At 61.6% G+C, this 23,598-nt stretch overlaps 1 protein-coding gene across 1 annotated transcript in view; it reads right to left on the reverse strand.

Annotated features, from left to right (window-relative positions):
* The window catches only part of VSTM4 (V-set and transmembrane domain containing 4), an 86,022-nt gene extending 63,630 nt beyond the window's left edge, over positions 1-22,392 (reverse strand). Inside the window, exons 1-2 of the mRNA XM_084904715.1 lie at positions 22,297-22,392; positions 13,983-14,387 (exon numbers count right to left, since the gene is read on the reverse strand). Coding sequence (XP_084760841.1) covers positions 13,983-14,387; positions 22,297-22,351 — 460 coding nt within the window. The 5' untranslated portion in view covers positions 22,352-22,392. The remainder of the gene's footprint in view (positions 1-13,982; positions 14,388-22,296) is intronic.
* Between the last annotated feature and the right edge of the window lie 1,206 nt (positions 22,393-23,598).

Below are 23,598 nucleotides of genomic sequence, written 5' to 3' on the forward strand. Positions count from 1 at the left end.
TGCAGGAGGACGGAAACGACCGCCGCCTGCCGCCACATCGCGTCGCCGACGCTCGTCTCATCCAGAGCCTCCGTCGGGCCTCCCAGGGACAGCCCGAGCCTCCCCCGTCCTGTGACGGCCCATTTTCCAAATTGAATCTCGTTCCGTTATTTCCTGCCTGTATTTCTTACCTCTCCGGATTCATTTTTATTATGTTTCACTCCTCACTGACATTAAGAACATTTCCCGATTTTGCATTTTCTGTAAAGTTCATTAGGGTGCAGTGTGCTCCGTTTTCAATGTCACTGATAAAACAATTAAATGAAATCAAACCCAGCACTGACCCCCTGGCATCCCCCGGCCATCTCTCCAGAGGCTCTGGCCGCGTGCCCCGTAGGACATGTCAGGCCATCTCCTGTGCAGACTGGCTTCCCGCTCGGCGACACCAGCAGGACAGCAAATGAGGAGACTGTGAGCATCCGGTGCCCTTTCTTCCACTTTGTGTGACAACATGACACTGACAAGGTCACCGGGCTGGCGGATTCTCAGATAAGCCACGCCCCCCGTCACCGTCACCTGCAGGGTCAGAGGGTCTCATTCTCCGTTACTGCTCACTCCGTCTGCACCCGCCAGCACCAGTCGCCTTCCGGCCCGGATCCCCCCACAATCTCACGTGTACACGGTTTGCAGATAAACCCGTTTAATTCTTCCTCACTCTTCAAAATCCCCATTTCCCATTATATTTTATTATTTTTTTTAAATATATTTTATTGATTTTTTACAGAGAGGAAGGGAGAGGGATAGAAAGTTAGAAACATCGATGAGAGAGGAACATCGGATCAGCTGCCTTCTGCACTCCCCCCACTGGGTATGTGCCTGCAACCAAGGTATATGCCCTTGACTGGAATCAAACCCGGGACCCTTGAGTCCGCAGGCCGACGCTCTATCCATTGAGCCAAACCAGTTTCGGCTCCCATTATATTTTAATAATGTGCACCATTAAACACAAAATGGTGATTTAGGCTTTACCCCAAATTGATACAGCCTGCGTTTCTTAGCCAGACACTTTCAGGGGTGTCACCAGGTAAAAGCGTAACAAGTTCATTCATTTGTGTAAATTTTCCCCAGTAATTTGCTACTTATTTATTATTATTATTATTATTATTAATTATTATTATTTTTGGTCATCACACACACATGCTTAAGACAAACCCCAATTGGGGGGAAATTAAAAAGTACAGAGAGCAGAGCAAGCACACAGTGCTGCTGAGACGGGGTGGCCTGGGCCCCCGGGCTTTGGCTCTGGTGTTTGAACTTGGCCGTGGTTGGTGACGCATTGCACAGGCACACAGCCACCGCCCCGGGCTGCCCCAGGAGCCGGCACTGGGTCCGCAGCGAGGATGTGGCCAGCTGCAGGTTAGGCCCAATTCCTCACCCCCACCCCTAACCCTCATAATGCAACCTTCCCTCTCCCCCCAGAAAAGTAAAGCAAAGGCAAGTGAGAGGGCCTGATGTGACAGCAGCAGACTTGACCCCCGGTAATATGCACAGATGGCTAAGCTGCTGGCTGCGAGCAGCGCTCACGCGAACGGAGCTGCGGCTCTCCAGTAACATCCTGGTTTAGCGCATCCCACTGGCGAGCGAGCCTCCCCAGGAGCGGCCTGTGCAGGGAGGGCTCCCCGCGCTCTCCTGGCTCCGTCCTCGGAGACGCAGAACTTGTCACCCCCCAAATGACCGTTCGCAGGTCACACAGGACCCAGCTAAGGAAAAGCGAGGCGTCCTGGAAAAGCAGAGTGCCAGGGGACTAGGGCACGCAAGGTTCTGGATTTAAAAAAAAGGGGGGAGTCGGTTTTAAAGTGTAGACTATAGGAATGTTCATCTATGTGACAGGTTCCTAGAATGGATTGCCTTTGTTATTAAGACGTTAGAGCGGTTTTAGGTCCAGAGCCTTCCCATAGGCCCCAGGGCCGCCCCCATTGCCCCCAGCATCACCACCCCCAGTGCAGTCCTTACAGTCAGACCCCACCCCGACACACCCCTGCACCGCAGCCCCAGGCTTCCTCGGGGTCCTCTCTTGGTGCTGTAGGCTCTGTGGGTGTGGACGGATGCGTAACCCATGACCACCTTTGTGTATCACACAGAGGGCTCCCTGCCCTGACCCTCCAGGGCACCCACCCCTCTAGTCTGCCTCCCTGCTGCCTTCCCGCAGCCCCTCGTCCTTCTGCTGCCTCCAAGGTCCGCCTTTCTGGGTGCCATAGAGCTGTGGTCACAGAGCGGGCTTTTCCAGACGGGCTTCGCTCACCTGGTGAGGTGCACTGCCCCCCCCCCCAGTCAGCTGCCTTCCCATGCACCCTGGCCGGGATGGAGCCCACAGCCTGGGTGTGCGCCTCACCTGGAATTTACTAGACACTTTTCGGTGCACAGGACAATGCCACACCGGCGGGGCCAAAAATAGATTCTTAAATAAGGACTGCAACAAACTGAAAAGGAAAAGCTATATTACTAAGAGACACTGTGGGACCAAACCCAGTTACATTTACTGGTGGGAATCCTGGAAAAGTCACACCACCTCAAAGCTGGCTTTTAGTGAAGTAACCGACAGTCCCTAACAGCAGCGCAGGGCTAGATGGATGGATACGGTCCAGCCACAGGCTCCAGGGCTGGAGGTAGTTCCTAGTGCTTCCACAAGAGGACTGGCCGGCGGAATCAGGCTAGAAAAATGAATGCAGTATACATTCGCACGTATCAGTGAGAAGCAGCTGAAAAAGACTCTATCCAAAAAAATAAGAGAACTCATTATTTTACCAAGTAAAAGTGAAGAACTCTTCTATGGACCAGGAATAACCAATTTCATGCACACATAAACACACATATGTGTGTTTATGTGTGCATGTGTAAGGATTAGGGACAGATCCTAATTACAAGCATAAAATAAACACAATAAAAATGTTTAAGACATGAAGAAATCTTTACTTAAAGACATTTCATAAAGAAATTAAAATGCAAAATAAATAAATGAATAATAATAATAAATAAATAAAAATAATGAAGATGTTTCAGCCCTGGCCAGTTTTGCTCAGTTAGAGTGTCAGCCCACTGACCAAAAGGTTGTGGGTTTGAATCCCAGTCCCGGGCAGAAGGCAACCAATCCATGTGACACATCAGTGTCTCTCTCTCTTTTTTCTTTCTCTCCCTCCCTTCCTCCCTCCCACCCACCCTTTCTAAAAATCAATGGGAAAAATATCCTTGGGTGAGGATTAACAATAAAACAATAGATATTTAAGGAACACGGGGCTGGGTAGGAATATTAAAAATCACAAAGATGTGTAAGATGTATACATCCACCCAAGGTAATTATAAAGTCAATTAAATCCTAATAAAATCAAACCCTAACATAATTTTTTATAAATAGGTAAAATCACCTGAAGGAAAAATTAAATGTATAAGGATAAGTAAGACATTTATTTACAGTTTACATTTAAATGTATGGATTTAGCTTATAAAATGTGGCATTTCAAGAAAGGGATATTTTATCTGAGCAACAGATAGTGTAGGGAAAACAGAATAGCCATTTGGAAGCAAAAAGTAAATTGGCTACTCATATCTTATATAAAAATGGATTCCAATTAGATGAAGGTGTAATATTTTCTTTTAATCCTTTATACACATTAAAGAAAAATATGGAAAACAGTTTTATAACATTGGGGTGGAAAACATCTTTCTAGATAAGATATAAAACCAAGGTATCATGTGCAATTTGTGGAAAATAAATTATATGTCAATTAAAAAATACGACTGAGAAAAAAGGAATACCATAAAGAAAAAAAATGGCAACTTTGTATAAATATCCTGAAAATGTAAAATGTCTATACGGCAAAAAAAAAAAAAAAGGATAAAGACAAGTAACAAATAGGAAGACAGCTGTGCAGCAGCTAACAAATTAATGATCAGAAAAAACAGGAACCTACTGAAAACCAGGCGAAGGCATGGACAGGCCACGCACAGAACATTTCTAAACAGTCAATAAACACATGTGGAGATGTACAACCTCACTACTAATTCAATACAGCACTTTAAGTGAAATTGTATTGTATTGAACACATGTGTCAAACACAAGGCCCGTGGGCCAAATCCAGCCCGCCAGGCCTTGCAATGTGTCCCGCACCGCGCTGTCATCACTGCACTCCGCTGTCAGTTTATGACATTGTCAGTTTATGACTGTTCAGTAAACCATTCGGCCCACGATTTAGGCTGGATTTTAGATTTTGGCCCCTTCTCTGATTGAGTTCGACACCCTTAGTATTGAATATAATTGAAATCAAGACAATAAGTATTATTTCCCATCACTGAGATAAATAATGGAAAAGATTAATAATATCCATTGCTAATGAAGCTTCAGGGAAATAGATACTATCACGCAATGGCCGTCAGAGTGTAAGTCTGTTACATCTTGAAGAGCATCCGGCACTGTGTATGGAAGATTTGCCTATGGAGAGCCTCAGACTGAGCAAGCCTCTCCCAGCAGAAACACTGAAAACATATAGTAGGATGCTCCCTGAAGCTCTGCTGTGTTAATGAAATATTGGAAGTTCCCTACGTTTTTATCCCTGGGGAATGAGGCATGTAGTGTGGTGTTATCCGCTATGTGACCTCAGTTACACGAAAGCACATACACTATCAGCATTAGGTGTGACGCTCACAGCATTGGGTGTGGAGCTGCTGAACTGTGCGTGTGTGTGTGTGCATGAAGGCCAGCAGGAGAGGGCCCGAAGGGGCCACACCGCATCGCTGACTACGATCGCCGCCGGGCGTTAGGGTGCAAGGAGGGGAAGACAGACTCTAACATCTTGGCTTTGACATTGTTTGACTCTTTTGTAGGTATTTTTACGTCATCTCTCTGCCCCGGCAGGTTACTAAAAAACTCTGGTGTGACTACACTGTGTTGTGTGAGCAGCACTAAACACATACACTACACAGGACACGGGCGAACAAGGTCTCCACAGGCTGGCACATACCAAGAAGGCCTCGTGGGGGAGGAAGGAAGGGCGAGGAGCCTTAAATGAGATGTCTGACTGGCACAGGCCAAGGGGAAGCGGGGTGAGGTCTCCCCGAGAGGGAGGCACTGTCCACCAAGTCAACAGCAAGTCATTCACTCATCAGGCATCATTGAGAGTCAGCTGTTCGCCAGCTACTGTTCCAGGCATTCCTAGTCACCACCACCATCATCCTCACCCCCAAAAATGTATGTCATGAGGACAAGCCATGGGAAAAGGCATTGTCAATGCTGGTGGGGACATAGACTCATTATCTACTCTAGAGGTCAATTCAACGCTCTACATTGTATCAGTCTTTAAATTGAGTATTCCACTGGCCCAACAACCTTATTTCCGGGACTTTATTCTAAGGCAGGGACGCTAGTGAAGACTTACTGACAGGGAATTAGCATCCGTGAGTAACAGTAACGCGGGGGCCACGCTGTGGTCCCCCCATGTTAGGAACATTGTCCCAAGTGAACAGGATGCTGTGGCAGCGCAGCTCACACAGGCAGACGTGCACGCTGCTAGTCACGTGAGGAAAGCCAGTCCCCAGGTGGTATTTACGGAATGAGAGGAATTAGGTTTTTAATTTTTATTTGCATAAAAATGTCTGAAAGGATTTACAATGAAATGCTCAGTTATGCCGGGTGGAGGTATTGCAAGTCATTTCCGGATTTTTCCGTTTTCTCTAATCACCTACATTATTTCTGCAACAGAAAACAACCAGGATGTGGAAAGCAGGGTGAGCAATGAGGGGCAGCTCGCATCTGACCTTGCTCTGTGCCAGGAACCAGCCCGCAGGTGCATCAGTGTGTGTCACCTGGGTGGTAGGGGAGCTGAGCAGAGACTGTGACCGTCATCGGCCTGGCCGGGAGCTCACAGGGACCGAGCTCCGTGAGGGAATGGCAAGGACAGTCCATGGTCCAGGGCAGGAGCTGGGGGTGGGGGGGGGGAGGAGAGAGCTTTGAAGGATCTCAGGAAAGCTGCCCCTGGGCCAGTGGCACTTAGGAAGCGCGGGCTCCAGGGCCCAGGGCAAAGGCGACCAATCCAGCCCGCCTCTGAGCGTCTGGAACGTCTTTGCCCACAGAACTTTCCGTTGTTGTTTGTTTCGCTCTTGTTTTCCATGTAACGACCACTGAGGTGCAGATGCAGCAAAACTAGGCCCCTGGCGATGAGTGAGGTGTGGCATGGGGTAGGCACCCCAGGAGGCTGGGCCCAGCCCTGTGCCCGCCTGGTTCCGCAGCCTGGCAGGCCTACACCCGCAGCCCGCAGCCCTGTGCGCCTGGTCCCGCAGCCCTGTGCCGCCTGGTCCCGCAGCCCTGTGCCGCCTGGTCCCGCAGCCCTGTGCCGCCTGGTCCCGCAGCCCGCAGCCCTGTGCGCCTGGTCCCGCAGCCCGCAGCCCTGTGCGCCTGGTCCCGCAGCCCGCAGCCCTGTGCCGCCTGGTCCCGCAGCCCGCAGCCCTGTGCGCCTGGTCCCGCAGCCCACAGCCCTGTGCCGCCTGGTCCCGCAGCCCGCAGCCCTGTGCCGCCTGGTCCCGCAGCCCGCAGCCATGTGCGCCTGGTCCCGCAGCCCGCAGCCCTGTGCCGCCTGGTCCCGCAGCCCGCAGCCCTGTGCGCCTGGTCCCGCAGCCCTATGCGCCTGGTCCCGCAGCCCTGTGCGCCTGGTCCCGCAGCCCTGTGCCGCCTGGTCCCGCAGCCCTGTGCGCCTGGTCCCGCAGCCCGCAGCCCTGTGCCGCCTGGTCCCGCAGCCCGCAGCCCTGTGCGCCTGGTCCCGCAGCCCTGTGCGCCTGGTCCCGCAGCCCTGTGCGCCTGGTCCCGCAGCCTGCAGCCCTGTGCGCCTGGTCCCGCAGCCCGCAGCCGTGTGCGCCTGGTCCCGCAGCCCGCAGCCCTCTGCGCCAGGTCCCGCAGCCCGCAGCCCTGTGCCGCCTGGTCCCGCAGCCCTGTGCGCCTGGTCCCGCAGCCCTGTGCGCCTGGTCCCGCAGCCCGCAGCCCTGTGCGCCTGGTCCCGCAGCCCGCGAGCCCGCAGCCCTCTGCGCCTGGTCCCGCAGCCCTGTGCCGCCTGGTCCCTCAGCCCTGTGCCTCCTGGTCCCACAGCCCTGTGCGCCTGGTCCCGCAGCCCGCAGCCCTGGGCGCCTGGTCCCGCAGCCCTGTGCCACCTGGTCCCGCAGCCCTGTGCCTCCTGGTCCAGCAGCCCTGTGCGCCTGGTCCCGCAGCCCGCAGCCCTGTGCCGCCTGGTCCCGCAGCCCTGTGCCTCCTGGTCCCGCAGCCCTGTGCGCCTGGTCCCGCAGCCCTGTGCGCCTGGTCCCGCAGCCCGCAGCCCTGTGCACCTGGTCCCGCAGCCCGCAGCCCTGTGCGCCTGGTCCCGCAGCCCGCAGCCCTGTGCGCCTGGTCCCGCAGCCCTGTGCCGCCTGGTCCCGCAGCCCTGTGCCTCCTGGTCCCACAGCCCTGTGCGCCTGGTCCCGCAGCCCGCAGCCCTGTGCGCCTGGTCCCGCAGCCCTGTGCCGCCTGGTCCCGCAGCCCTGTGCCTCCTGGTCCCGCAGCCCTGTGCCTCCTGGTCCCACAGCCCTGTGCGCCTGGTCCCGCAGCCCGCAGCCCTGTGCCGCCTGGTCCCGCAGCCCACAGTCCTGTGCGCCTGGTCCCACAGCCCTGTGCCGCCTGGTCCCGCAGCCCTGTGCCTCCTGGTCCCGCAGCCCTGTGCGCCTGGTCCCGCAGCCCTGTGCCGCCTGGTCCCGCAGCCCTGTGCGCCTGGTCCCGCAGCCCTGTGCGCCTGGTCCCGCAGCCCTGTGCGCCTGGTCCCGCAGCCTTGTGCCGCCTGGTCCCACAGCCCTGTGCGCCTGGTCCCGCAGCCCGCAGCCCTGTGCGCCTGGTCCCGCAGCCCGCAGCCCGGTGCGCCTGGTCCCGCAGCCCGCAGCCCTGTGCCGCCTGGTCCCGCAGCCCTGTGCCGCCTGGTCCCGCAGCCCTGTGCGCCTGGTCCCGCAGCCCTGTGCCTCCTGGTCCCACAGCCCTGTGCCTCCTGGTCCCACAGCCCTGTGCGCCTGGTCCCGCAGCCCGCAGCCCTGTGCCGCCTGGTCCCGCAGCCCGCAGTCCTGTGCGCCTGGTACCACAGCCCTGTGCCGCCTGGTCCCGCAGCCCTGTGCCGCCTGGTCCCGCAGCCCTGTGCGCCTGGTCCCGCAGCCCTGTGCGCCTGGTCCCGCAGCCCTGTGCGCCTGGTCCCGCAGCCCTGTGCGCCTGTTCCCGCAGCCCTGTGCGCCTGTTCCCGCAGCCCTGTGCCGCCTGGTCCCACAGCCCTGTGCGCCTGGTCCCGCAGCCCGCAGCCCTGTGCGCCTGGTCCCGCAGCTCGCAGCCCTGTGCGCCTGGTCCCGCAGCCCACAGCCCTGTGCCGCCTGGTCCCGCAGCCCTGTGCACCTGGTCCCGCAGCCCTGTGCCCGCCTGGTCCCGCAGCCCTGTGCGCCTGGTCCCGCAGCCCTGTGCCCGCCTGGTCCCGCAGCCCTGTGCCGCCTGGTCCCGCAGCCCTGTGCGCCTGGTCCCACAGCCCTGTGCGCCTGGTCCCGCAGCCCTGTGCGCCTGGTCCCACAGCCCTGTGCGCCTGGTCCCGCAGCCCTGTGCCCGCCTGGTCCCGCAGCCCTGTGCGCCTGGTCCCGCAGCCCTGTGCCCGCCTGGTCCCGCAGCCCTGTGCGCCTGGTCCCGCAGTCCTGTGCCCGCCTGGTCCCGCAGCCCGCAGCCCTGTGCGCCTGGTCCCGCAGCCCTGTGCGCCTGGTCCCGCAGCCCTGTGCCGCCTGGTCCCGCAGCCCTGTGCGCCTGGTCCCGCAGCCCTGTGCGCCTGGTCCCGCAGCCCTGTGCCCGCCTGGTCCCGCAGCCCTGTGCGCCTGGTCCCGCAGCCCTGTGCGCCTGGTCCCGCAGCCCTGTGCGCCTGGTCCCGCAGCCCTGTGCCGCCTGGTCCGGCAGCCCGCAGCCCTGTGCGCCTGGTCCCGCAGCCCTGTGCGCCTGGTCCCGCAGCCCTGTGCCTCCTGGTCCCGCAGCCCTGTGCGCCTGGTCCCGCAGCCCTGTGCCTCCTGGTCCCGCAGCCCTGTGCGCCTGGTCCCGCAGCCCTGTGCGCCTGGTCCCGCAGCCCGCAGCCCTGTGCGCCTGGTCCCGCAGCCCTGTGCCGCCTGGTCCCGCAGCCCTGTGCCTCCTGGTCCCACAGCCCTGTGCGCCTGGTCCCGCAGCCCTGTGCCGCCTGGTCCCGCAGCCCTGTGCCTCCTGGTCCCGCAGCCCTGTGCGCCTGGTCCCGCAGCCCGCAGCCCTGTGCCGCCTGGTCCCGCAGCCCGCAGCCCTGTGCGCCTGGTCCCACAGCCCTGTGCCGCCTGGTCCCGCAGCCCTGTGCCGCCTGGTCCCGCAGCCCTGTGCGCCTGGTCCCGAAGCCCTGTGCCGCCTGGTCCCGCAGCCCGCAGACCTGTGCGCCTGGTCCCGCAGCCCTGTGCGCCTGGTCCCGCAGCCCTGTGCGCCTGGTCCCGCAGCCCTGTGCGCCTGTTCCCGCAGCCCTGTGCGCCTGTTCCCGCAGCCCTGTGCCGCCTGGTCCCGCAGCCCTGTGCGCCTGGTCCCGCAGCCCGCAGCCCTGTGCGCCTGGTCCCGCAGCCCGCAGCCCTGTGCGCCTGGTCCCGCAGCCCGCAGCCCTGTGCCGCCTGGTCCCGCAGCCCTGTGCCGCCTGGTCCCGCAGCCCTGTGCCGCCTGGTCCCGCAGCCCTGTGCGCCTGGTCCCGCAGCCCTGTGCGCCTGGTCCCGCAGCCCTGTGCCGCCTGGTCCCGCAGCCCTGCGCGCCTGGTCCCGCAGCCCTGCGCGCCTGGTCCCGCAGCCCTGCGTGCCTGGTCCCGCAGCCCTGTGCCCGCCTTGTCCCGCAGCCCTGTGCGCCTGGTCCCGCAGCCCTGTGCCCGCCTGGTCCCGCAGCCCTGTGCGCCTGGTCCCGCAGCCCTGTGCCCGCCTGGTCCCGCAGCCCTGTGCGCCTGGTCCCGCAGCCCGCAGCCCTGTGCGCCTGGTCCCGCAGCCCGCAGCCCTGTGCGCCTGGTCCCGCAGCCCTGTGCCGCCTGGTCCCGCAGCCCTGTGCCTCCTGGTCCCACAGCCCTGTGCGCCTGGTCCCGCAGCCCGCAGCCCTGTGCGCCTGGTCCCGCAGCCCTGTGCCGCCTGGTCCCGCAGCCCTGTGCCTCCTGGTCCCGCAGCCCTGTGCGCCTGGTCCCGCAGCCCGCAGCCCTGTGCCGCCTGGTCCCGCAGCCCGCAGCCCTGTGCGCCTGGTCCCACAGCCCTGTGCCGCCTGGTCCCGCAGCCCTGTGCCGCCTGGTCCCGCAGCCCTGTGCGCCTGGTCCCGCAGCCCTGTGCCGCCTGGTCCCGCAGCCCGCAGTCCTGTGCGCCTGGTCCCGCAGCCCTGTGCGCCTGGTCCCGCAGCCCTGTGCGCCTGGTCCCGCAGCCAGCAGCCCTGTGCGCCTGGTCCCGAAGCCCTGTGCGCCTGGTCCCGCAGCCCGCAGCCCTGTGCGCCTGGTCCCGCAGCCCTGTGCGCCTGGTCCCGCAGTCCTGTGCGCCTGTTCCCGCAGCCCTGTGCGCCTGTTCCCGCAGCCCTGTGCGCCTGTTCCCGCAGCCCTGTGCCGCCTGGTCCCGCAGCCCTGTGCGCCTGGTCCCGCAGCCCGCAGCCCTGTGCGCCTGGTCCCGCAGCCCGCAGCCCTGTGCGCCTGGTCCCGCAGCCCGCAGCCCTGCGCGCCTGGTCCCGCAGCCCTGCGCGCCTGGTCCCGCAGCCCTGCGTGCCTGGTCCCGCAGCCCTGTGCCCGCCTGGTCCCGCAGCCCTGTGCGCCTGGTCCCGCAGCCCTGTGCCCGCCTGGTCCCGCAGCCCTGTGCGCCTGGTCCCGCAGCCCTGTGCCCGCCTGGTCCCGCAGCCCTGTGCGCCTGGTCCCGCAGCCCGCAGCCCTGTGCGCCTGGTCCCGCAGCCCTGTGCGCCTGGTCCCGCAGCCCTGTGCCGCCTGGTCCCGCAGCCCTGTGCGCCTGGTCCCGCAGCCCGCAGCCCTGTGCGCCTAGTCCCGCAGCCCTGTGCGCCTGGTCCCGCAGCCCTGTGCGCCTGGTCCCGCAGCCCTGTGCGCCTGGTCCCGCAGCCCTGTGCCGCCTGGTCCCGCAGCCCGCAGCCCTGTGAGCCTGGTCCCACAGCCCTGTGCGCCTGGTCCCGCAGCCCGCAGCCCTGTGCCGCCTGGTCCGGCAGCCCGCAGCCCTGTGCGCCTGGTCCCGCAGCCCTGTGCGCCTGGTCCCGCAGCCCTGTGCGCCTGGTCCCGCAGCCCTGTGCGCCTGGTCCCGCAGCCCTGTGCCGCCTGGTCCCGCAGCCCTGTGCGCCTGGTCCCGCAGCCCTGTGCGCCTGGTCCCGCAGCCCGCAGCCCTGTGCGCCTGGTCCCGCAGCCCTGTGCGCCTGGTCCCGCAGCCCTGTGCCCGCCTGGTCCCGCAGCCCTGTGCCCGCCTGGTCCCGCAGCCCTGTGCCGCCTGGTCCCGCAGCCCGCAGCCCTGTGCGCCTGGTCCTGCAGCCCTGTGCCTCCTTGTCCCACAGCCATGTGCCGCCTGGTCCCGCAGCCCTGTGCCTCCTGGTCCCACAGCCCTGTGCGCCTGGTCCCGCAGCCCGCAGCCCTGTGCGCCTGGTCCCGCAGCCCTGTGCCGCCTGGTCCCGCAGCCCTGTGCCTCCTGGTCCCACAGCCCTGTGCCGTCTGGTCCCGCAGCCCTGTGCGCCTGGTCCCGCAGCCCTGTGCCGCCTGGTCCCGCAGCCCTGTGCCTCCTGGTCCCGCAGCCCTGTGCCGTCTGGTCCCGCAGCCCTGTGCGCCTGGTCCCGCAGCCCGCAGCCCTGTGCGCCTGGTCCCGCAGCCCTGTGCGCCTGGTCCCGCAGCCCGCAGCCCTGTGCGCCTGGTCCCGCAGCCCTGTGCCGCCTGGTCCCGCAGCCCTGTGCGCCTGGTCCCGCAGCCCGCAGCCCTGTGCGCCTGGTCCCGCAGCCCTGTTCGCCTGGTCCCGCAGCCCGCAGCCCTGTGCCGCCTGGTCCCGCAGCCCGCAGCCCTGTGCGCCTGGTCCCGCATCCCTGTGCGCCTGGTCCCGCAGCCCTGTGCCGCCTGGTCCCGCAGCCCTGTGCCGCCTGGTCCCGCAGCCCTGTGCGCCTGGTCCCGCAGCCCTGTGCCGCCTGGTCCCGCAGCCCGCAGCCCTGTGCGCCTGGTCCCGCAGCCCGCTCTGGCCTAAGCAAGGACTGGCTTGCAGGCCCTCCCCTTGGGCTGCCTCTCCCTGACCCCTAGCGGAGACCCCGACGAGGACCATTCTAGAAGGGCAGTCATTGCTTCCTAAGGTTTGTAACTTCCTCACCAGAAACCCGCCCAGAGGCTGAGGAGCTGCGAGGACCCTGGAGGAGCCCAGAGCCGTGGGAACAGGAAGCTCGAAGCAGAGCAGACAGGGTGAGGCCCAGCTGCTGGGGAGTTAGAACCACTTCAGGAGGGGGGTGGGGGGGAGGGCTGAGTCCCAGACAGAGGACAGGGACCAAGGGAAGAGGAAGAAGCGAGGAGGCAGGGAGTGTAGAGGGGGAGAGGGGAGAGAGAACAGGAAGAAGAGTGAGAAGAGAGAGGGCTTTGGAGAAGGGGAGGAGGACCAGGACAATTGCGGGGGGGGGGGGGGGGGGAGGAAAGAAGGGAATAAAGGGGGAGGAGGAGGAGAGGGGGCAGCATTTCAACTTCAGGGCATCGCTAGGAACCGCCTCGGGTTTGGAGCAAGTGCACACAGCTGTCCTGGGCACCCCACCGCTGAGCAGGCTCAGTGAGTGAGGAGAGGGCGCTCTCCGGGACGCGGGGGGCTGGTGTCTGCTCCGACGGGCAGAGACTGATGCCGGCCCAGACGCTGTGACCCCAAACCAGGCGCAGTCCTGCTTCCGAGCCAGCAGGCAGACGGGTTCCCTCGGCCGCCGGTCGTCTGCGGCATGTTTCTGCTTTCCGTGCCAAAGTACATATTTATACCAAGATCATTTATTCTCCTGAATTAATCTGCTTACAAAGAAAAAGTGCTCAACATTTTAGATAATACATCATTCTGTGCCTGAGAACACTGCAATCAGCAAAAGGAAGGGCAGAGCCGGGCTGCTCCAAGCCTGTGCCGTAAACTGTTCCCTTACCTATCCCTGCTCCTGCACTACCCCCTCCACGCTGGGTTCATCCCCGGAAAAGCTCGTCAGACATCGCTGATGCCGGGGACACGGTATTGCACGGATGCAATAAAATCCGATTCTCCTTCGTATGTGGGACGGACGGCCCGCTTTATGGTGAGCAAACTCAAAGCAATCCAAGATGTCACTTCGGCAAGTCTGTTAAGATGGTGGCAGGTGTCTCACTGAGTAGAACATTTGTGATAAAACATGATAACCCTCCAACATGGCACTTGGTAGCTAAAACGTTGCGGAATGTGACCACACCTCCCTCCCGTCTCCAGGAGGGGGGGCTACGCTGTCCTCTGCCCTGTGTCCCGTGTCCCCTGACCCCTGACTTTCTCAGGAGCCGCTGCAGTCTGGGCCTCGAGGCAGGTGCTTCGGGAACAGGTCAGAGCCACCATTTCCCCACCCTGAGGCCCCGAGGCCTGACCTGACCGCAGGACCTCCCACTGCGTGCCTCCCAGCCCACCCCTGACCTCCTACCCCTTGCCTGGTGCCCATGACCAAAGCAGCCACACAGCCTGCCTGAGCGCAGGGGTCCCTCAGTCCCATCTTCCAAACGTGAAGGAGGCTTGGCTCTGAGGCCGGGCTGGGCAGCACGGGCCGGGCTCTGCTCCTTCCTGTCCTGCTCCCTGTCTCCAATACAGCTCAGCCAGCATCCCCAGAGAGATCGGCCTCACCGGGCCTGGCCCTGTGGCGAGGCCTGACGGCTGGCTGTGCCCAGCGGAGCTCCTAGAGGTCCCGCCGGGCAGTGATGACCGCACACCCGTCCGCGCCTCCCCGAGGGCGCACAGCTCACCTCTCAGCTCCGTCTCCGAGGAGCTGTTGGACAGGACGGCCCACCTGCTCCTCTGCTGGGTGATCTCCTGCACTTTGCAGACGTAATGCCCCTGATCGGCCGGCCGGAGGCTCAGAAGGGAGAGCGTGTAGTTGTGGAGCCGGCCCTGCCTCTGCTCCCGCAGGCGCAGCCGCTGCTGGAAGGAGCTGTTGTGGAACCTGCCGTAGAACTTCACCGCCCCGTGCTTGCTCCTCCTCACCATCAGGGTCACCTTGGCGCTGGGGCGCCCGAAGAACCAGCGCACGGCCAGCAGGCTGTTCGCCCACCTCTTCTGGGAGACGCGGCAGACCAGGGTGGCGTTCTCGCCCTCCCGGTAGTCCGCCACGGGCCCGGGGGACACGGTCACGTTGAGGGCCCCACAGACGTCTGCAGAGAAACAGGAAGGAGGACGTGAGCACGGCCTGGCCTCCGCAGTGCACAGCGCCCTCCCCGCCCTCCGGAGCGGGAGCTGCAGGAGGGGGGCTGCCACCTCCCGCTCACTGGGCCTCAGGAGGCGGGGCCTCCTTTTGGGGGAGCTCTGTGGGAGCCCATGCATTTTCCATTTCATTTTCAATATTTCACATAAAATTTGGACTTTGAGAATCTCTTAAAAATTTCCAGCCCGCCTCCCCAAGGCCTGCTGGGACCAGTTCGCTGCCCGCCTGAGTGGACGACGCTGCAGCAGGGGGAAGTGGGGGGCTGCCCCTCCGGGCACCGTCCCTGTTCCAGCTGCTCCCGCTGTCCTCAGGCCGCCAGCAGCCCGCGGTTAGAACCTCACCCGCAGCTACAGCCCCGGCTTCTCTGTTCCCTGCCCTGAGCCCCTTGGACTCAGCTTGGAGCCAAAGTGTAGGAAGAAGACTGACCTAGGAAGAGGATGAGAGAAACTCCCAATCCCCCCAGAACACTCCTGACTCCAGGCCCTGCCTGCTACTGGGTGTCTCTGGTTCCTTCTTAGACCCCCAAGAGTGGCCATTCCGGATAGCACAGGGCGACCACCGGCTGCCCTGAGCCCATGGGCGGCGCCGCCTCTGCAGGCAGAAGCAGGAGGACACAGGAGGCCGCACCTCCGCTGCCTGCAGGGCTTCTCCTCACAGGAGCCACTCTGCCCGCACAGCCCAGCGCACAGCTCGGACGCCCCACTCCCTGCCCACCCCCTGCATGGGCAGGCGCAGCGGGCATCCCACACACAGTCGCCTGCGGGCAGAGCCAGCAGGAGCTCTGGCCCTGTCAGTGCTGCAGGTGGGCCCTGAGGAAGGAGGAGGAGACCGGAGACCTGACTCACACTGTGCAGGGGCTGTGAGCGGGGAGGAGGGGGCTATAACCAGCCAATTAGTTCATCCTCTTGTGTGGTTTCTACTGTTGACTTAGCTAACTGAACACCCTGAGCCATGACCTGAAGGTCAATATTCTTCGTTTTCTCTCTCCCCTCTTCGAAGCCAGGCCAGCGGACACTCCGACCCTTGGCGCAATCACACTGAGTGCCTGTGCCAGATAAGTAACATGCACAGGCTCAAGGATCGGGACACACATCTCGGAGTCGCCATGAGCCTGCCACACTGCGACAGTCTCTTCAAACTGGTGGAAGCAAATTCAGAAGAAAGAGGTTGACACTGGCTGGCCGCTAAGTCGCTGTGGACGGCACTGAGGTCTCCTGTGTCTGCAGCAATGGACACGGCCACCCAGGGGGCTGCGGGCTCACATAAGCATCCAGGGAGGCAGGCTCCTGGGACGACCTCTGACAATCTCTGTCCACACGGTCAGTCACCGCGCAGGACGGGGGGACTGCCCCACTGCCTCCCCTGCAGCTCACCCCGGCCTGCCCCTGCCCGTAGGCCCATCTGAGCCGGCCCAGGCACAGCTCCCGCCGCAGAGGCCCTGTCTTTGGGGCGTGTGGTGGGTGTTCCCAGGGAGCACAACACGGCCAGACCACATGGCTGACCCCTCCATTGGGTCGGGGTCTCCCAGGCAAAGCCAAGGGCTGACCCATTCCATGGGGACGGGGTCTCCCAGGCAGAGAGCTGGGGGCTGACCCACTCCATGGGGACGGGGTCTCCCAGGCAGGGAGCAGGGGGATGACCTGCTCCATGGGGACAGGGTCTCCCAGGCAGGGAGCAGGGGGATGACCCACTCCATGGGGACGGGGTCTCCAAGGCAGAGAGCTGGGGGCTGACCCACTCCATGGGGACGGGGTCTCCCAGGCAGAGAGCCAGGGGGCTAACCTGCTCCATGGGGACAGGGTCTCCCAGGCAGGGAGCAGGGGGATGACCTGCTCCATGGGGACAGGGTCTCCCAGGCAGGGAGCAGGGGGATGACCCACTCCATGGGGACGGGGTCTCCCAGGCAGAGAGCTGGGGGCTGACCCACTCCATGGGACGGGGTCTCCCAGGCAGAGAGCCAGGGGGCTAACCTGCTCCATGGGGACAGGGTCTCCCAGGCAGAGAGCAGGGGGCTGACCCGCTCCATGGGGACAGGGTCTCCCGGGCAGAGAGCAGGGGGATGACCCACTCCATGGGGACGGGGTCTCCCAGGCAGAGAGCTGGGGGCTGACCCACTCCATGGGACGGGGTCTCCCAGGCAGAGAGCCAGGGGGCTAACCTGCTCCATGGGGACAGGGTCTCCCAGGCAGAGAGCAGGGGGCTGACCCACTCCATGGGGACAGGGTCTCCCGGGCAGAGAGCAGGGGGCTGACCCGCTCCATGGGGCCTACAGGGTCTCCCAGGCAGGGAGCAGGGGGATGACCCACTCCATGGGGACGGGGTCTCCCGGGCAGAGAGCAGGGGGCTGACCCACTCCATGGGGACGGGGTCTCCCAGGCAGGGAGCAGGGGGATGACCCGCTCCATGGGGACAGGGTCTCCCAGGCAGGGAGCAGGGGGATGACCTGCTCCATGGGGACAGGGTCTCCCAGGCAGGGAGCAGGGGGATGACCCGCTCCATGGGGACAGGGTCTCCCGGGCAGAGAGCAGGGGGCTGACCCGCTCCATGGGGACAGGGTCTCCCGGGCAGAGAGCTGGGGGCTGACCCACTCCATGGGGACGGGGTCTCCCGGGCAGGGAGCAGGGGGATGACCCGCTCCATGGGGACAGGGTCTCCTGGGCAGGGAGCAGGGGGATGACCCGCTCCATGGGGACAGGGTCTCCCGGGCAGAGAGCTGGGGGCTGACCTGCTCCATGGGGACAGGGTCTCCCAGGCAGAGAGCAGGGGGATGACCGGCTCCATGGGGACAGGGTCTCCCAGGCAGAGAGCAGGGGGCTGACCGGCTCCATGGGGACAGGGTCTCCCGGGCAGGGAGCAGCAGGGGTGCAGCAGCTGGCTTCCAGAACTGAGTGCAGGCTCCCCACCCCCAGGCTGGCTCCACCAGAGTCAGGGAGAGCGGGAAGGCAGGAAATTGAAACAATATGGGTGGGATGAGAGCAAGGCTGGGCCCCCACACCCCAGCCTCCTCCTATTAACACTGCATGAAGGAGGGAGTATTTATAGTGACCAAACTGGGAGAGGGTGCCAAGTGCTCGGTCCCCACTGGAGGCCAGATTCCATGCTGGAGGCAAACCAGTAACCCTTCCCCTCCCATGGCCCAGGCCAGGGGCCAGCTCCCAGGAGAGGCAACAGACACCCTCTTCCCAGCACGAGCCTCCTGTCCCCTCCCCACTGCCTCGGCCTTCCTTCACCCCCGTCCCTCACACAGGCTCCCCACGGCCCGCCCACTGAAGTGCAAAGATCCCTCTTCGGAGCTGAATGGGTCCCCCCAGATTCACATCCTGAGTCCCAGCTCCCAGGGCCTCAAGGGTGGCTGTCTGTGGAGTCAGGGCCTTCAAAGGGGGGACTGAGTGAGAGGAGGCCGTTAGCGTGGACTCTAACCCCACGTGACCGGTGTCCTCACAGGAAGAGGCTGTCAGGACAGAGGACGCGGAGGGCAGACCACGCAGGGAGAGAGCGCCATGCACAGCCAGGGCAGGGCCTCGGAACAGGCCAGCTCTGCGGCACCTCGCCCGCGGCGTCCAGCCTCCAGGCCTGCAGATCCACAGGCAGCCGGTCACCAGGAGAAAACAAGATGGGCTCCCACACAGCAGGGCAGGATCCTGACCTAGGTCACAGGGCAGGGAGGGGGCCCGGGGAGGTGTTCGTGGCTGAGGATGAGTTGTATTAAATGACATAAAATCCAGGACAGCAGAAGAAATGGCCTTCCCGGGAGAGGGCCCCACCTGTGCAAAGGCCCTGAGGCAGGAGGCTGGCACAGGGGACCTGGAGCGATCCGCCACTCGGGCTGCAGAGGGGTTTTCGGGAAGGGACTTCCCAGGTGCCCAGGGCTCCAGGCCAGCTCTTAGAGGAGGAAGAGGGCAGTGTGGCAGGAGAGACTGGCCCAGGACAAGGGCAGGACGCTGCTGCAGGAGCCTCCTTCCTTCGACAAGCTCAGGCTCCGTTACTTGGGAGCCTGGGTGCCCCATGTGAGTGGGCATCGGGCTGCTCATGGACCCAAGCCTCCATAGTGTCTTGGGGGACTGAGCAATGCGCCAGGGGTTGGCATTCAACAAAGCCAAGTTGGAAACCTGGTTCTATTGGGAGTTAAGGCCCTCAGACCCTCAGTTTCTTCATCTGAAAAACGGGAAGGTAATTCCAATGGGAAAATAACTTTGAAACGCCCACAGCAGTTTCTGTGCTGGAGAAGTGAGCAGGTGGGACAATAAGAGTGACAGGCCCACTGAGAGGGGAGGCTTCTGGGGTGCCCTGCAGTCACAGGCCCTCTGCTGGGGGCCCCGCTTGGTTTACTCCTGGCACTCTGGAAGGCTTAACAACTTTTGAGTAAGGCCCCACATTTTCATTTCGCACTGGACCCCACAAATTAGATCTCTGGTTCTGACTGTAAGCAAGGTATCTAGTTCCTGTGGGTAACACGGCGGGGGCTAAGCCTCTTGTTCCCACTGGATAATGTTTTCTAAGGGCTCAGAAGACAGCCTGAGGACACCAGTGTGGTCACACAGTCCCCAACCTGTGCAGCCAGCACACACCTCTCCTTGCCAGGGGAAGAGGCCGCGGGCCTTGTGATGGAAAGAAGGCCCGGCCTTGCCTGGGAGGCAGGGCGGACACAGCCTGAGTCCTCTCCCCGGCCTGGCCAGGGTGTGCTGGTGGCTCTGTGCCCTCCCCCCTCCCCTGCTTCTTTTCTGTCCGAGGAGCCTGCCCCACTCGTTTCCGGGAGCAGGAGCCCCTATGTCTCTAAGGAATGCAGATGCTGTGTACCTCTCAGCGGCCAAAATCTCATTCTTACCGAACAGTTAGTCTGTGTTCATAACAAACAAATCTCTACAGATGCAACTGTATCCCTTAAAAGCCCCGGCACCAGGAGCCAGCGCCCGCCAGCCCAGCACCAGACACCCCGGCAGCCAGGCCAAGCACCAGCGTGGCCAGGATGCAGGCTAACATTTGCTCGTGTGAAGCCCATGCCCAGCACTGTTCTAAGCACGTTAGATGTATTTTCCAATCTATCCTCATCCTACGCTTATCCCCCGGTTACAGAAAGGAGGGCTGAAGCCCAGAGAGGCTACGCCGCTTGCTGAAGCTCACACAGGAGGTGGGAGAGCTGGAACTCCGACCAGACGGCTCCAGAGCCAGCTCCCAGCCACCCCTGTCCTACAGCGTGGTATCTCCTAAATATGCCCCTTGGTTAGTTTTGTGTAAAACCGCTAAGGTCCTGCTCTGTCCCAAAATACAGAGACGTTCCAGGGTAAAGTACACGTAAAGTGGCTCCTCGGGCTTGGTGACAAGGAGCCCTGAGTGAGACACGGGGAAGAGCAGCAGCACAGGATGAAGGCAGCGCAGGACGAAGGCCGCACAAGCAGGCGCTGTCGCCATGGCCTGAGGGATGACCTTCACTCAGCCCGCGGGCTCTAAAGAACCCTGGGTCCAGCGAGGCCTCTGGAGCATGAGATGTCCCCCACCTCAAGGGGCCTTTCTCTGGGGCCTCTGTCTGGCAGAACCTGAGGTTAGGAAGGTGGTCGTGGGCCCTGGGGACAGACAGCCCTGTGCCCTCTTGCCTCCCGCTGGCTGCTGGGCACTCCACAGGCCACCTGAGCTGGCCCAGCCGCACCACCCAGGGAAGCTGCAGCCTCTGTCAGCCAAGACAGTGACAGCCCTGAAGGAGCATCTCCCGCACCATGGGTTTCGGGTTCAGTGGGAGCCCCATGGCTCTGGTAGCCTGAGTGCAAAGGTGAGTTTCTTCCCACCACCATGATCCCAGAAGCTCCCAGATTCTGATGGGTGCTCCCCACTTGGTAGCTGGGTCTCCCTTGGAAAATCCTTAACTCTGAGCATCAGCCTTCTTATTTACAAAACTAGTGGCCCGGTGCACAAATTTGTGCACATTGAAAGGAAATTAATTAGAAGAAATATTTTAATATCACTATTTTCCCTTTCTCTGTAATAGAAGTGTCAACCAAATTCACGATTGACAATGACAGATCGAAACACACGCATGTGTTTGGTGCCAGTGAGAGCTTTGTATGTATTACACATACACAAGTCAACCTAGCCTTTTATAGATATAGAATAAACTTGCTTAGTTAGACCTGCTTTTTGATGTAGCTAAACTTTTCCCAGCCCAGTGAAGCACTCCAACTTCTCTTCCAGGTAACTGTCAGCAACACAGCAGTAAATATCAACACAAAACAGATTATTATTGTAGATCACACAGGGAGGACAAAGGGTAAAATATTTAACTGCAGCAGTGTTTACTATATTCTATGAAGTGAGAAAACCTGAAGTCATTTTCAAGGTCCACCATTTCTTACTTCTTTTCAGTCAGGTCAAGTTTCTAAGCTTTCTAAATCCCCATTTTCTGGCTAATGAGAAGAAAATAGAATTCTACTGAGTGTCCTATCTACCTACTCCAGCACTTCTGTGAGGATCAAATGAGATGATATACAGGAAAACACTTCACAGACATTTGGTTAAAGTGTAAAATGTTTTCACTTGGCTATAAAGCAAGCCATGTTCCTGGGCTGAAGAAACTCCAAGGAAGCTAGTCACTAGGGAGAGGAAGCCAGGTGTTGCTATGTGACGTCATTACCCAGGCGCCATTTCTGGGCTGGGCTGGGCTGTGGGCCACATTTTGTGCCATGGGGTCTCAGCAGCGTCAGCTGTGATTTGATGGACTGTCACTCCGGGGTGGTGGCGGGGCCTGTGTTCCACTTGGGGGAAGCCGAGTGTTGCTTTGTGGGCGCCAGGTCTGCAGTGCCGTTTCTCTGTAAAATGGCCAGTGCCCGTCACGGCAGCTGGGGGTCAGTGCGTGTCATAGTGACCAGTCGGATGGTCGGACACTTAGCATATTAGCCTTTTATATATATATATAGATAGTGGCCACTCAGCTTAGCCAGTATGAGCAGGGTCTAGAGCCAGGCTTCCTAGGAGCAAACCCCAGCCCCACCACTCACAAGCCTGTGGCTTAAGTCAAGTCAACGCATGGGCCTGTGCCTCAGTTTATCTCCTGCAGATTGGGAACAGTCACAGCACCTCCCTCAGAGGTCACTGGCAAGTGAGACCGGGTAATGTCTGCGCGTGGGATGTAAGCATCCCTGTCCCCATCACTGTGAAGTGCTGTGAGACTGAGGGCTGTGCAGCCACACCTGGCACCGGATAGGCCCCAGGAGGCCTGACTGGCAGGCGGTACCCTACTGCTGTCACCACTGTCCTAGGCAGCACAGCCCTTCCAGCCCGGGCAGGCAGGGCCCTGAGGAGCGGAGAAACTTCCTCAGCAACTCCGAAGAGAGGGCAGAAACCGCAGAACGCACGCCAGCAGTGTGGGCAGAGGCTGCCCCTGGGCAGGGTGCCTGGTACAGGGGCCCCTTCAGCCAGCAGGGGCACCTTCCCCCCAGGCCTGGTCATGGCAAACCACCCCGGGACAAGTCCCAGCCCCATTCCCAGCAGGACACAGCTCCTCCGGCCTGGAGCCGCTCAGAAGAGCATTCAGAAGTTCTGCCCAGTCTAACCCACAAAAGTTGTGAGTCCTGAGTTTTCTGGGAGAAAGAAAACAAACCAACCAGGGCTCTCGCCCCCTGGCTGAACTCTCCCCGCCCCACAGATCTGGTCCCTTGGGCTGCTCCGAGCCTCCCAGGGAGCTGGGGTCCGGCCTGCGAGGAGGGGTGGGGCGCCCCTGGCAAGGCAGCGAATGGCTCGGGACAGCGCAGTCCGCCGCCAGCGCCCGGGACAGGGAGGCCGGAGGCGCAGCGCCTCCTCCCAGGCCCGAGCCGAGCCCGGAGCCCCGCCGCCCCAACGCGGGTCCCAACCGCCCGCCGCCCCGCGCTTACCCGGGGCCGGAGCCCGCGCCAGCAAAGCGGCCGCCGCCAGCGCCAGCAGCCGCATCTCCCCGCCGCCGCGCCTCGCAGTGCCGCCGGCCGCCTCCCGCCTCCCCGCCCCGCGCCGCCCCCCGCCCCCAGGCCCGGCCCGCCCCCAGGCTCGCCCGGCTCGGCCCCGCCCATGGGCGCCGCCTGCTTGGCGGCTCTGGGTGTCTGGGCCCCCTGCGCAAGGAGGATCTTTAGCTCATGGCCAGTGCATGTCTCATTTTTGCTACCCCATTTCACAGATGCGAAAACTGAGGATCTGAGAGCTGATGCTGGACACAGGAAGTTCGTAGCTGTATGCTAGCATCACACACACCTTTATGGCTAAGGGAGGGCGTCTTGGAGCCTGCATGGGAGGGGTGAGATGGGGGAGTGCCAAATGGGTGAGGCTAGCCAGCTGCCCAGTGGACCGGCCATCGCTCCAGAGGCATCTGTACGCCAAGGGGCTGCTGGGGGAGAAGCCCTCTTCTGCTGTCCTGAATGGGGTGTGGGTGTCAGGGGTGGGGACTGTTGTAAAATGAGAGGTCCATACGGACAAGCTCAGAGGGTGGACACTATCAGAAATAATGGCCACTTAGGGTGCCTTCAGCCACAGCCTGGGCCAGGTACTGGCACCGTGCCACTGAATGCTGACACTGAGACCTGGCACAGCTCTTTAATCTCCATGTGCCTCAGTTTCCCCCATCCGTACCTGGGGAAATGGACATGTTTCTCACAGGTTGTTAAGATCAAGTGAGGCAGTTCCAGTGACGGTCGTGAATGTCAGCCACCTTAGCATCATTGCCACAGACAGGGAGCGGAGGCAGGAGGTGAGGAGCTGACCCAATCACACAGCCAGGTCCCTCTGAGCCCAGGCCTGGCTCTTTCCCACGGCTCTGAGCTCGGGGTCTGAGCCCAGCCCATGTGTCAGCCCGGATCTCAGGAGCAAGAACAGCGCACACCAGGTTTGCTTCCTGTGAGTCTACAGGGCGTCTTCGAGGGGTCCCAGAAATGGTGGGCCCTGCTTGGGACCGTCCTTACCTTGCTTTTTCTCTGCCGCACTCGTGCTGTGCTGGAGAGTTGATGCTAGAAGGTGTTCTCTGTGATCTGTTTGCAGCTGGGTTCCCCCTCAGAACCCTTCAGCTTCCCAGACCATCCACCCGACCATGACCCGGGAGCAGAGACACGCAGGCCCCGGTCAGACCGGCAGGGACACAGAGGCGACCCAGTTCTCAGTCGCTGGACTACAATAGCAGAAGCCTTTGCCCTGCTCTCACTCACAAGCTTAGG

Source organism: Pipistrellus hanaki (assembly GCF_964339955.1).
Source record: "Pipistrellus hanaki genome assembly, chromosome: 14".
Classification (NCBI taxonomy): Eukaryota; Metazoa; Chordata; class Mammalia; order Chiroptera; family Vespertilionidae; genus Pipistrellus; species Pipistrellus hanaki.